This window comes from Adelges cooleyi, unplaced genomic scaffold (assembly GCF_023614345.1).
Source record: "Adelges cooleyi isolate 19-005CV unplaced genomic scaffold, UGA_ACOO_1.1 ACOO_flye_CR_arks_rails_tigmint_CR_PRNA_651, whole genome shotgun sequence".
NCBI lineage: Eukaryota > Metazoa > Arthropoda > Insecta > Hemiptera > Adelgidae > Adelges > Adelges cooleyi.
In genome coordinates, this window is record NW_026096352.1 from 9,990,303 (window position 1) to 10,005,140 (window position 14,838).

At 29.3% G+C, this 14,838-nt stretch overlaps 1 protein-coding gene across 4 annotated transcripts in view; it reads right to left on the minus strand.

Moving 5' to 3' along the window:
- LOC126844546 (neurexin-1a) overlaps nucleotides 1-14,838 on the minus strand; it is a 181,698-nt gene that overhangs the window by 14,949 nt on the left and 151,911 nt on the right. For all 4 annotated transcript variants that reach the window (XM_050582823.1, XM_050582822.1, XM_050582825.1 and 1 more), the window contains 5 exons: nucleotides 12,058-12,189; nucleotides 10,274-10,437; nucleotides 7,429-7,455; nucleotides 6,089-6,247; nucleotides 3,162-3,317 (listed from right to left, as the gene is read on the minus strand). In XM_050582823.1, coding sequence (XP_050438780.1) covers nucleotides 3,162-3,317; nucleotides 6,089-6,247; nucleotides 7,429-7,455; nucleotides 10,274-10,437; nucleotides 12,058-12,189 — 638 coding nt within the window. The remainder of the gene's footprint in view (nucleotides 1-3,161; nucleotides 3,318-6,088; nucleotides 6,248-7,428; nucleotides 7,456-10,273; nucleotides 10,438-12,057; nucleotides 12,190-14,838) is intronic.

The window sequence follows — 14,838 nt, forward strand, 5'->3', positions numbered from 1 at the left end:
ACACTCGCTTCAATACATAATAATTACTACCCTCACCACAGTGGAATACAATTTTTATAAAAATTTATATTTTTATTGTTTTCAAGTCTCACTTGATCGATTCCGCCTTACTAAAATTTATTCGTTACATCTTTTTCAATTATTCTACTCTGTAGAACAAGCCTAAAAAGGTACTAAATATTGTCTCATTTAGATTGATTTGACTGAAAGAAAAGGAAGGTTTAGAAAAAATGTCGACATAAAAAATTCCTAATCTTTTTACGACTTCTATTGTTTTGTTTTTCAGAATAATAATATACGTATAATATATGATTATTCGATATTTTGTTTGTATTTATCGTGAGTTTCAACAGATAATAACAAGTATTATAATTTAAATGTATGTAATAGTTAAACCGATATAATTGTCACGTTTACAACAAGCAATACAATCGTGGTACATGGTACTTTGTGTATAATTTTGAAAACACGTAGTCTACTGCGATAGACCCAAATAATAATTTTTTTGTGAACAAAACTTAGAATATAAAGCAGGGTGTACAAAAAAACGCAGTCGTGCGCATAGCAACTTGAAAATTATAAAATATTTCGAATTCGTTGGAAAAATCAATTTCCGTGCCTAGGGCGAGGGGCAGGCGTTGGTATATATATATATTTTTCACTGACTACGTTTAATGTTTTCCGGGTGATAAATTACATAAGACTTGTCATTTTTATTTGATTTAAATTCTAACGAGAAGAATAGTTGTACGGCACACACTGAAAGGGGTGCGTTTTTACCGGATTTGCGACTAGGTGACTTCAAACGTTTCCGAAACGCAACTGTAGGAAATCCGTTTACAAATTTAATGTTCAAAAACTGAACGTTTTTAAATTATTTACCAAGTGAACATTCCCAATGCTTATTTCAAATGATCATCTCTCAATTTGTAGGCGTTTGGCAATAATTGTCATCCTAAACAATTCTGACAAAAATTACATCTATAAACGTTAAACATAGTTATTGTTTTGGGCTTACTATGATTACAAAGTAGAAGTCCTAACTTAGAATCGTAAAAACATAATTCTAGAGACAGAAATTGAATGAGGAATAACGCTTCAGGTATATGTATTCTTCAGTGCATTGAAAGAAACAACAGACATTATAACTATTGTGATGACATTTTTGTATACGGGGCAAAATAATTAATTGTAAATATTTAAACTTTAGATTATTATATATGATTTACTATAATTATTTAAATTATTAAATAAAGAAAATATTTGTGAATTTTGGATATAATATTAGCTTGTGTTTTTCGCCCAGATATATAGCTATTGGCTACGTGTTAACTATATTTTAGGTGAATTTATATCCGAGTTTGAATTTAAATATGAAATAACTTTTTATATAAAATATGCACTTCCGACAAAGTAAAAAAAAAATATCAATTAACTTAGACCTCGAATTAATAGTGTTATTTTGTAATAATTTTAAATTATTTCTCAGTAATGACACCTTCATGATCAGCTAAAGTAAAAAATTCCTAATTCAGCGGTAATATTATATGAAAAAGCCGTAAATTCTAGCTAAGGTCTTATTGTATTGATGTGACAATTTATATTTTGTTGTTTGTGCATTTTTATTTCGCAAATAAATGTTTACACGAAGGTCTAGACAACTAAGTACAATATTAAACATTTAAACAAAATGTTTTTTGTCCTTAGTCAGTTTAAAATATTTTTTATTCTATTTTAAAAATACATTTTTTTTAGCCTCCGATCGTCATTAAATATATCTATCGCATATAAATCATTATGATTTATATACGATATATTTATATATGATCTACTCTATGATAGAATAGAGTATGCAATGTATAATCATAATTAATTTCATCACCGAGCTTTTGGGTAAATTGCTAGTAACGTGACACCGATTCGGTCGCTATTAGTGAAGCCAATTGAACTCGATTCCAGTCGAAAGGAAGGCTAACGTTTCCTAAGAAATCTGAAATCAGCTAAAGCAACCGTGCAATAGGACAAAAAGAAAAATCTCAAATATCAGTATTCAGTATTGTTACTCGATTTCGTCTAATTAGTTGAACAGCTACTCTCTTGTTACCCGGAACCGCAAATTATATGCTACCCAACCCGGCTACAATGCCACCAAGGGACACGAAGGTCCAATAAGAGATGTATCCTAACCCCACCGACTACCACACTACATTTTTACATTCGTTTGTAATTGAAATTAATTTAATATTAATTATTTATATTTGATAAATTGAACAACCCAAACGGTTTCGATGTAAGGTGTCTGCAAAGTTTTTATCGCTCATATGTTTCGAGTATCTTTTAAAGTCTCCATTCAAAAGGTTGGCTTCCCTTTCTTAGGGATTTTTCTTCGGATAGGGCAAATAAATACTATTATCTTTCTTCGTTCAGTAGTTCGTAGCAGTTATTGTTCCTGTTGACTGTTTTCTATCACTCGAACAAAATATACATCTTAAGTGATTACGGTACCGTTTGCATAATAAAGATCCAAACTGTTGTACATACATATATATATATATTATACAGGGTAACCAAAGTTTTACTTTACAGTAATTATTTCTATTAAAAAAGTTTGTAATAAACTGCTATTCTACTAAATTATCAATAAAAGTTTTTATTGTTCATAAGTAAAACATGTGGTTTTAAAGAGTAATTTAAGAGAGTAAGTTTTAAAGTCTAATAGCAACCTATATATAATTATATTTACCAATTAAAAGCGGTATAATGAAGCGGTATGTTTCGAATAGTTACTTTTAAAATTTTTAGCGATTAAATTTATTGGCACGGTGAGTGGTGAGCTGTTATAAAATTTGTATTTAAGCGCACTACTCGCCCGCAATTTAATCGTCGTCTATATAATATTAAATAATATAAAAATTCGTAAAATATTTAATTTATTTATTAATTCCATCTTTTTCGTCTTGATTATCATTTTGGTTTCAGACAAATTATGATTTTATAGTTATGCTAATAAGTTTAAACTACTGAACATTAAATATCCATTAATGTCTACAATATTGCACATGACAGTGTAACTGCTACAGTCGGCGGCCAAACCCGACCTTGCTCGCAACTGCAAATGTTAAAAACTAACATTGTATAGTATATAACTTGTGTATACTTACGAGAAACGATCGGGGCGTAGACAGGCATACGGGATCGTTCATCCCAAAGTCTTGGCACGAATACTGCAAACGACCGACCACTCTTATACTAGAGCTGCCAGTTTTTCCCATTTCTAGAAAATCGTATTTTCTCACGCCATCAGACGAGTACTCCACCTGTAATTAGAGGGAAAAATTATATATTTGTATTTACCACATTATATCACAACAATATTTAAGGGTTTATCGATCGGAGTCATTGGTTTTTTATATTATTTATTTTATTTATTATAACAATATACAACTACACAGTTTAGTTGGTTTATATGTTACTTTTAATTTTTTAAATAGTTTTTTTTATTCAGCTCTCTTCTACTATACAAACCCATTGAAATTTAAGAGCTAAACAAAAGACAATTTACCAGTAAGAAAAAATGAAGATGAAAGCATGAATAGCAAAATCTCGTAATTTATGATTTAGATAAGATGCATAATCAAAATTGTGTACAGATGGTTAATTATAAATATTGAACTGCATAAAAACCAATTATAACATCCGTGCGCACATAAGCTCTATTGCAATTAAATATTATCAACGTTATTGAAAATATGTATTCTAGAAAATAATATTATAATAATTATGACTACTGTTTAAAAAAAGTTATACTTAGTATTTTATTATAATTTTCTGGAAGTGCTTAATTCATTTAGGTTATGAAATAACTCGATTAATACCTGTATTGTCCTTTTTCAATATTTATATACAAGGTAAAAGTAAACAAACTTAGGTGAATAACATAAATAAAAAGTTTCCAAAAATAAAAACAACACAACTATTATTTTCCGAGAAAATGGGGGTCTTGTGGTTAATGGATTACTCTAAAAAGAGAAAACTATAAGTCTCATCTATAAAAATTAAACTTAGTTATTGAACATTTTACAGATTCATCTACGTGTTTAGTTTAGTTTTCAGTAGCAATTTGTTTTTAGCTTTAACCTTTTGTTTATAATGGAAAATCTGAATAGCTTTGAGTGCCACAGTGAATCAAGTCCTTAGTTATTCTCAATGCTGCAAAAATGGCATCATGTATACTGCATTGTACCACAGAGTAGATTATGAGAAAAACAATTTAGGAGCCGATTGGAGCTGTGATGGAATTGGTTCACATATGCTCTGAACTCTCCAATTTATTATGAGTGCATGTGTAAAAAAAATTAAACTGAGTATGTGTCTTATGCATTATTATTTTTAATTTCAAAACTTATCTTATGTGAAATGTTGTAGAAAAACGATATATGATTATTTGTTTGTGTATTTACTTTCGAAATAAACTTTTGATTTTAGATTTAGATAGTTTTACTTTTAACAGGTCTAAAAAAAGAGAAAATTATTGTTTATATTCTGCGTTTCTAGAGGCTATAAAAAGTTTCTTTTAACGACTTACTGGAGTTTTTTACTTAAATCCATTCTCTACAAAACACATTTGAAATAGAAAATAAATACTCGTACAAAGTACAATTTTATAGTCGGAAGAAGATTCTAAGCACTAAGACCTCATTGAATTTTTTTTCACAAAGCTCTGTTTTTGCTAGATTAGGTAAGAAGGATTTTTTTTTATAAGAAATAAAGACTTATATAAAAAAGAATCAAATAGGTTAGGCTAGCTTTATTAATTAATAATTTTAATTTAATGAGTTTAAAGGCAGCATAGTAAACCAAAAGAGTTTTATCCTCCTTCTGACTTCATATTTCATTTTTAGAATAAGGAATATGCTCAAGGTTTCAAAAAATAAAAAAATAGACAAATGTTGACAAAAACACAAAATCTTAAGCAAAACTTTCAAAAGTGACGTTAAGTAAATAAGGCATCAATTGGACTTCTTTTTTTATTTGATGATTTTTTATACTTATATTTTATTTGGGTTCGATTTCAAAACTTTGTATAAGTATAAGAATTTTTATTTTAAAATGTTAATAATACATGGACCATTTGATCAGCTTAGAAAGTGCAAAACGCTGCACTTTTCATGTTCAATGAAGATATTATTTAAAAATTTAGAAAAAAATGCTATTAATAAAAATATTATATCTTTCTACTAATTATAAAAAATGTATAAATTCAACTTATTCTTATCATATCGAAAAAACATTTCTAGTATTAAATATTTTTATTCCCTCGTCAAGTCACAACTTACTTTTTGGAATTTTTAAAAATGTTTTTGGACCAATAAAACGCTAATTTTAGTTAATGATTATATCGATCGATAGGACTTTTTTTTAAGGATCTTTAAGCATTAGTTTCAAAATTGTATACTTATTACAGTAAGTTGTAGACAAATTAATTAACATGTCCCCAAGTTTTTCCTTATTTCCTCACTCTGAAATTTGTTGCATTGTGTCGGTTCTACTTCATTTTTGATCATTGGCATCATTTTTACAAAAGTACATATAACCTACATAATATTTCTGATATTTTTCCGCATACTTCATATAAATCGGTTCAGTAATTCGTTAGTTAAAGAACTGTGTTGAAAAAAAGAAATAAACATGGTTTAAATAGGCAATCTTTGATTCCAGATATTAAACACTAGTCACCACGAGCTACTTTTTTATACCTAACTTGGGCCACGACCGTGGTGCTGGATTTGATATTATTTATTATAAAAAAAAAATTATTATATTGTTATAAATTATCATTATTTTTTTAATTTAACAACCTTAACCTTAAATAATTTTTGTTTCCACATAATGTAAGTGTGAAAATAAGTGGACCACTTTAATTTGATCAACCTGTATAATATTACAGTGGGTCTTCTTCTTCCGTTATTATATTATTTTACTCGTGACGGGTTAGGTCACCATTGTTCTCCAGTGAAATTCATTAGGAATTTTGTTATTATATAGTAATTAGCAAGCGTTAGGCGTGCATCCAGTGCAGCATGTTTACCTTTTTAATGCATCCAATGAAATTTGTGCTGGCTTTTGTGCCTGCTAACGAGGGAGTATTTTCGCTGCCACCCAAGTACAAGTAGCCTAATGTCAGGAACGTGAAAGCGCCCGCCGAACTTCCTTGTTCACCGTAAACGTCGTCTACTGTCACAGACAACTGCAATAAAAAATCATAAAACAGTTTTTTTTATTATTTAATATGTACCATTATATAAAACAAATTCTGAGTGCAAATATGAAATCGTTCTCTACTACGAAACAGTAGAAACAGTATTCTTATCGTCGACATTTGTATTATACGAAAACAAAGACGTCGTGGTTAATTATAAAAGTTTAATTAAATAATATATTTTTCTTGATGACGCTGTAAGATTAGTTATTGTGTTTTATCGGTTTCCGAATCGCTATGTCGGCTAACCATAAAGTATTTTTAACAGTATTATACTGCTCTAATAATTTAACCTATACTATACCAGCGGGTAACTGCATTGGTAACTCGATTAAAAAATAATTAAAAACACACCATTTTAGCGCGACGACTTAAAATAATAGATAATATTTTAGTGTATTGTATTTTGCATTTGCTTGTGAATAAAATGTGAAACGTGTAAACGCAAAACTTTTCGCGTTATATATTATTCAGATTAGGTGTGCAGTTTGTGTACCCTTGAATTATGTATAAGAACATATTTTGATTTTGTTAGATAGCAAACGATTTCCCAGTAGAGGAAACTTTGTGAGAAAAAAAACATAAACCTTTTTCCCGCCGTCTTGCCAATAAACGGGCTTATAATATTTTGTATAACATATTTTATTTATCGCTAAAAACTATATTTTCAGCTACAAAACTGGGTCTGTAGCGTTGAGCTAATGGTCGAGATTAAGCCTTGAACTTGTACATTCGATTAACTGTGAATTCTTTGGAAAATTTTCTATTTAATTTCAATAGCGAGTATCAAAAATCTTACAAGTCCCGTGCGGTTTCCGTTTGTTATGATGCGATGTTAGACCAACTATGTTATGCGGTGAATAAATTACCGGTGTTTTGTGTAGGTGGGTACAGGTGAAGTTATATAAATTGGCGAACCTGTGCATTACCGAACCTTCATAACCAAATAATTATAACGACGCTATATAATATTAGTTAATGGGACCACTAATAGCCAATGCACTAGTATTTATTACCCGTAGTACGTTCATTAGTTGCAAACGACAACGGACATTACCTATTTATATACATTATATATGTATCATGCGGAGCGATTCGCACTGTCTGCCATTTTACATACGGGTAATGGCTTACAGTTGGCCTGTAATAGGGTCTGTTTTAGTACGTACCTTACAAAAACTGGTAACAGCAGAAATCTGTAAAAAAAACACAAAGCTCATTTAATAAGTAATAATATATAATATATATATATCAAATTTATAATAGACAAATATAAATATTTATTAAATCATTTACGTACACAATATATTATGTAATATGAAAATATAATTTTTTTGAGCCTAATGTTACTATCACATTTTTAATGTGACAATTTAATTTATAACAAAAATGTACATATATGTGACATTCAAGTCAAAAGGTTTTGATTTAATACTTTAGTAAAATCCAATATAGGTATTTCTTGTTGATATTCCACACAGTAAACAAAACTCCCTCTGTGAAAAAGCATTTCGAACGGACCTATTTTATATATGATGAGTGGTTTGAACAAAACCGGATATTAAACGAATGGCGAAAACATCTGCTAACCTAGTTTAATTTCAGCTATGCCTTATAAAAGTATCGAATAGATACAATAAAATAAAGTAAAATATTATAATATCCGACCAAATACAGTTCACGATAAAGAATGTTCAATATGTAGGTAACCATAAGTCACAGTTCAAAATCATTTCATTGTAAACATTAAGAAGTATATTTCACCGTCTCTTTAATAAATAATACTAAAGTATATTTATCCATTGAATCACTAACTCACGATTTCGTTAGCCCAAGCTTCATTATCTTCCTAGGTAGAACCGGGTAGAGTAATATTTATTAATTTCCAAGATTTTACTGAATTCTCTTTTCCTTATAAAAACGTCTATTTTCGCCCGGGAGTCGAAATTTAACAGATATTTTTCTCAATAAGGGTATTGAAGAACTAAGTAAATGAAGTTTTGATTAATTGGTAGAGCAAATGTTGAGAATTATGGAATGCTATATTCTAGACGTATTTACATCAATATTGATTATTATTTGAATAAGAAAATATATAATGGAGTTTTACACAAATTAGGAGTATAGAAACGAAACATCCTAACCCCCAAATTTAAGAATTACATTTTATCATAATGAACAATTTAGTTTAAAATCAAAATAACTTAATTTTCAAAAATATTGTCATCTAATGATTTAGTCTAATCAATAGTTGAAATTAATTTTCTGTATTAGTCTATACGGAGAATTAGATAGATTAGATGCATGCAATTATTACTTCTAAAGAATATAACTAAACCAATACTTTCATGTCAAAGTAGTCCAACCTATTTGTGTGTTAGGCTGATTTGGTTCTATGTGCCTTAAATATAATTAATAGAACTGGTGCAGTGGACTGTGGAATTCATCATAGCGTCAGTATGTGTACGTACAATGTACAGTGTCATTATAAATTACATTATTATAATGAATTGGTCATTGACCAAGACATTTAAAATTAAAATAATAATTCAACATAAGATTCAGTTAAACAGATGCACTATGTTAAATAGTAGCCCCCGACGGAGTTAGTTTTCTATAATTATTGTGCGCATCCAAGATAAAAATCAATTATTCTTAAGATGTCCTAGGGTTTTTTGGCATATATCTAAACTATTTCTAAATATCCGTGATACTCCATATCTCCAAAATTATGTATTTTTTTGTTTCTAGTGTCATTTTTGTTTTGTTTTTATAGCACAAACATTTTCATCTTACAACAAAAAACAATAAAATCCTTAATTTAAATGGTATCACTAGTTGACCCATTGTTATAACTGTTATTGACTTAGACTTAAAAAAAATATTTTTTTTTATTTATCAAGCATTCGCTCCTAAGTATAAAAGGATTCTTGATATCTAAATCAATTTTTCATTTCCTTGTTTCATAAACATTACTTTTCTTCGAAAACTCTAGCACTATCGCCGAGAAAACCGTAGAGAATGTCAGTAATAATTTGCAATGAAATTGTTGACATTGCTATATTGTGGGTATTATCTATATTGACAGTACAATGCAGTACATACTTACGAGATGTGTCTAACGATATTCAAATTCGTTCGGAGTTTGTCAATGTGTACATTATACGAACTAATGCTCGTATATTTAGGAAATCTACAAGCGTATGTAAATATCGTAAAAGCCTAACTCTAAAAAACTGTTTTCCTTTTTATTTTTTTCAAAGATAAATAAAAAGGAAAATAGTTTTTTTTCATCGATTCCTTAGGGACGTTCAGAATACTATACAACGCTGCAGTGGTTTTTACCTGATGTTCCGCTGCGGCTTACAAAACTACGTGATCTAGGCACTCTGGCCGGGCAAAATCTACACTGACCTATTTATTTGTTTGTCGCGTTAACGAAGTCGAATAATAATAAAAATTTCAAACTTTATTGTGCAGCTAACCCCTTAACAAATTATATATGTGCTGGTGGTGTTATACACACACACACACACACACGCAGACAATAGACCACTCGTTATACCGATTCGATTCTACAATAATGGTCATCGATTTCACCTTGCCCATGAACTTATCGTGTTTTAGTCCTCGTTATAAAATTACTAGGACAATAATAATATTACAAATTATTTAATTTTATTATTTGTGAATGAAAACTGATTAACATAACATAATATATTGTCACCATTTTTTATACGGCAATATTATTATAATAAATGTATTATTATGTGTGCTGCATGTCTTCGGTATTTGGATAATTTCTTTACTTTTAAACACCTCATAGATAATCATTATGATTCGAATTTTTTTTACGGTATTTATTTTGTTCGCCCGAATACCAGACGCTCCTATATTTGTGCATTGCTAACGACCACTTAGGAAATTAGACCGTACCGTTTTTGACAGGCAAATCGCCTGGCGTCTGGAGTAATTAATGTGGAAAAGGCATTAGTTCGAATTAAATTTCCTTACCCCTTGTATTTTGCGAGTGACTAATATCTTGTGCCATTGGTTGTCGTCAAACCGTATTCGGTTGGGCTTGATAAACATATCCAAAGTTCCGGTGCCCACTTTCATTGTTACGGATATACCGCCGGTAACGACGCCCACGTTCAGGTAATTATTTCCACCGTCTCCTGGAACAATAAGTCAACAACAGTTATTATTATCTTAAGTGTTTGTCAGCTAAAAAAGCGAGTCATATATTAAGTAATACGAACCGGGTTTATCCCCTTTTTCAGTTCTAATCGTATTACACAATATTTTGAGGTAGTGCGAAAGACGTTTAGAAATACATAAAACACGTTTACGTTTCACAAGGTTTATATTTTACACCGGGCTGGATTTATTGTCCTCGGGGCCTTTGAGGCGCATACATGAAATATTATTTAGTTGAAACTTTAATACAGCGAACCCTTTTAATGACTTTGGGGAGGGTGAGAATATTCAATTTCTGGTTTTTTGATGTCAGCGAAACTTGCGGACGTGCCTAGTGTTTCTAAACACGTGCGTTGAAAAATTATTTAGCGAAGCGCCTTTAATGGTATTATTCCAATAAAAGTAGCACGGGATTCGGTGTATAAAGAGAAGCAACAAAGCCATGCGAACGACGCCAAATGCTAACATTTTCTGATAGTTATTTACTTACACTGGCCTAAATATTTTTAAGCCAGAGGAAAATTATGCAAATCACAATCTTTTTTTTTTTATAATTAGTTTGGTATACTAGATATTAAAGAATTATTTTGATTATTTTATATTTAAAGAAAAAAACGATACGATCATTTAAATTAAAAACAAATATTATGTTACATAAATTAAAAGCGAAAGCAATGTTAATTACTTAAACATATAATCTTGTTTAATCTTATACCTCTGACGTACATATATGATATATTTAATTAATAGGTCATCCGCCAAAACCTAATAGTTATATAAGAACACAGCCAACATTTCATTATTAGAATTTAGAGGAATAAATGAATAACGGCTTTCAGACTTGAAAGGAACCCCGATCTCTATAAATCCATCCTCCCTTCTCCTATTCTCTACATTTTAATTGCGTTTTTTAATATTCCTATGCTCTAGAAATAACTAATAATGTTTTAATTAAAACGCTAACAGTTAACTAAAGGTAAAATGCATCAAATAAATAAAAAATAAAATTCTAATTAAAATCTGAAGATAAACAAAGCTATTATATTAAACATAATATAAATTATAAATGTTTGTTGTTTTTGTATCCTTTCTATAGTTATTTAGTTTCATTTACCGCAAAAAAAAAAAAATTGAATTACATTTTATGTAACTCAACAACCATGTATTGTTTTATAAATGAACAAATAAATATTCTATACATGTGTGTTATTATAAATGATTACATTTCTATAAATATAGGTTAAATTATACAGTGACTCGATAATAGAATAGCTAATTATAATTTAGCTGTACATCAATTTATTCATAATTTAAGACAAGATATATTATAAAATTATCAATTGAAACGTGTCCATTAATCCTATAATATACTGACGGTTGTTCGTCAAATAACTGTTGTTAAATGTAATAAAATAAACGAGCGGACTCGTGTCTTTGTTGGTACTTAATATTATTGGCTATATTTTTTGTACGACTACGGGAAATAAGGGTAATAAAGCGGACGCTCTTAAAAACTCGGTGATTATGCTTTCTCGGTCGTTTGCCGCGGATCCAATTATTATTCAAGATGTTTGTATTTAAAGAACAGTTTGCATTACCCATGTGATAGAGTAGTCCCGCCGGTTGTTTAGTCTTGAAGTGTAGCGTTAACGAATCGCCCTCGGTGTTTCCGTCAAAATCGTATTTCAGAAACTCTTCTCCCGTAAACGAAGCTTCTGCAATTACTTTCTCTGAAAAAAAAAACATAAAAAAAATGGTTTATATTGTTCTTTCAGCATGATGAAACTATTCACAAACGCGGAAAAACTATTAGACGGTCTTGAGCAAAAAAAAAGAAAAATTCATGATTAAAATCTTACATAATATCTAGTATCATACGTATCTAGTTTCATCGGAATTTTTTGATACTTTTATTTATTTTGTAATATAAAACATGTTTTAGCTAAAAAGTTTCATAAAACATCATTGATAAAAAACATAATAAAAAAATTATATTTTTTGTCTAAGTAAAACATATTTTTTTAAAGGGTAGTTTTAAAGGGTAACTTTTAAAAGTCAAGTAGTAACCTATATATATATAATACTCTAATTTAAAGTATAGTATTATAATAAAAATAAAAACACGTCATAACTAGTTTTAAATTAACACTTATTAAGTTATTAACATTTAAAGATTTTGGTGGATAGGGAGTTAGACTGTAAAATATTATTTTTATTTGTGTGCACTACTCTACGCACTCATCTCTACAAATTACTGTATCGTAAAGTCCTGAATAACTTGTACGAATAATCGTTAAACTATTCAATACCTACGAATTCAATAAGAATGCTATCGAGCCAGTTGAAAGATGTAGTAATTAAATTAATTTAAATTTAACTAAAAAATATATTGTTTATTCAAATTAGTTATGACTTATGTCTAGTAAGTATGATTTTCATGATTTTTCAAAAACTAGTGTTTTATCGTACAATATTTGTCAATAAGACCTTTTTTTCTATCTGCGTTAGTCTTATAACCATTTTCAATTTTTGAAAGATGTAAATGCTCATATCAAGGCACTTTACTATAAGGTGATGATTTAAAAGAATGGGTTTAATAAAAAAATCAACTAAAATATGGCCTTTTTAAAACTAAAAAAATGTTTAACAATATTCAATCAAAGTAGTCAGGCCTCTTCTTTTATTTAAATGGTATGATCTGCCTTCGTTTTTGTTTACGGTATTATTTTCTACGATTCATTTTTCAACGTGTGTTGGCTTTATTACGTAGGATTTCTCGATTGGATATTTGTGACTATAACTGTTCATTTATTGGGTAATTTTTAATTTATCGCAATAAAAGCGGTAATGTAGTTTTGGGAAACGAGATGCTATCATATATTAGCATTTGTGTTTCTCTAGAGTCTATAGTTTACACATTGTTGTAGGTACATGTTTCGAACATTTGAAGCATACCTTGAAAGCTTTGTGGCTCGTACACGTATGTAGGTCACTTCTTCATAGGTAGATGTTCCATTAAACTATCACCCGCTTCGTTAAATATAATACATATTGTACATTTTGTATCTTTAAACGGAAGAAGCGGAAGTACCATAACGTTTCAAATAATATTTTTTACTGCGTCGTTCTTATTGTTGAACATTGTAATAATGCCTTAAACCCAAATTCTCAGTATTTTTCCATAAATTATGTATGGAGTGAAATAAACAGCGATGTTATTACCTTGTTATTCTTATTTGCGAGTCCCAGTTGAAAACATGGTAAAATGACAAAACATATTATAAGCATTGTCTATTTATTACGGACATTATAACAAAAAGAACATTCGATTTGCTAGTGTTATAACATTATGCGATATATTCAAAGCGAATGCCGTCCGATAAGGATGTATGGCCGCTACAACATTATAATATTGTGAATAACGCTGAACGACGTAAGACTCCACTGCGCAACGGGTTGATTGCGTTTGGTCGATAGTACAATTAGATCAGTATTAGGATTCTATTTGAGTGTTCACTCAAGCTTTGAATAGTGTATTGAAAAATTGTTTACAGAAGCATTTCAGACGCGTTTTTGTTTGCACGCATGCTGCATTCGTTCAAAAAAATTAAACTTTTAACAACAACAAGAACAAAAAAAAATATACAATAATTATCAAACGCACCTGATAGTGGGTGTAGCAAACAAATTAAACAATAGATCATTATTTGTATGTACTAACAGTGTTGAGAAGGAACTTGCTCCAGAATGAACGGATTCCTGAAACGAAGCTTAGAGCTGCTTTCTTTAAGAATATAGTAACGAAGAACAGAAAAGAGTTCCAATTTTTGAGAAACGCGAACGAAAATTATAGTTTCTTTAAATTTTTTCAGTAAAAGAAATAGTTTTTTTTTGTATCCCATCCATAGTAAATTAATGACGGCCAATATTTAGTTTAAAATATTTGTAAGCTATCAGGTGATATGATGACTAATTAAGTCAGTAACTACAATTTTTGTTTCAGTATTTAGTATTTACGTGTGGCGACTACTAAACAGTTCTTTATAATTTTTTAAAACAATAATTTACATTTATCAATTTCAAACTGTTTTTATATTTGTTCAGTTTTTATATGGTTTCGACATAAAACATTGTTGATGAAAAAATCGTTTATACTTGATCCGTCTTAATTCATTAGTGACCTTTAGTAAGCCATAATATGATATAGTACAACATATTATCTAACAATATTTATAAAAAGTTATTTTTTTTTTAAAAAAAAAAAGAAAAAAAAGTTATTATTTAAAAACTGTAATTTTCTATACAACTTGGTTAAATAAAAAAATAAGGAATAAAAATGGGAACGAGTTCTTTTTTAGAGGAACTGGATATTCAACGAG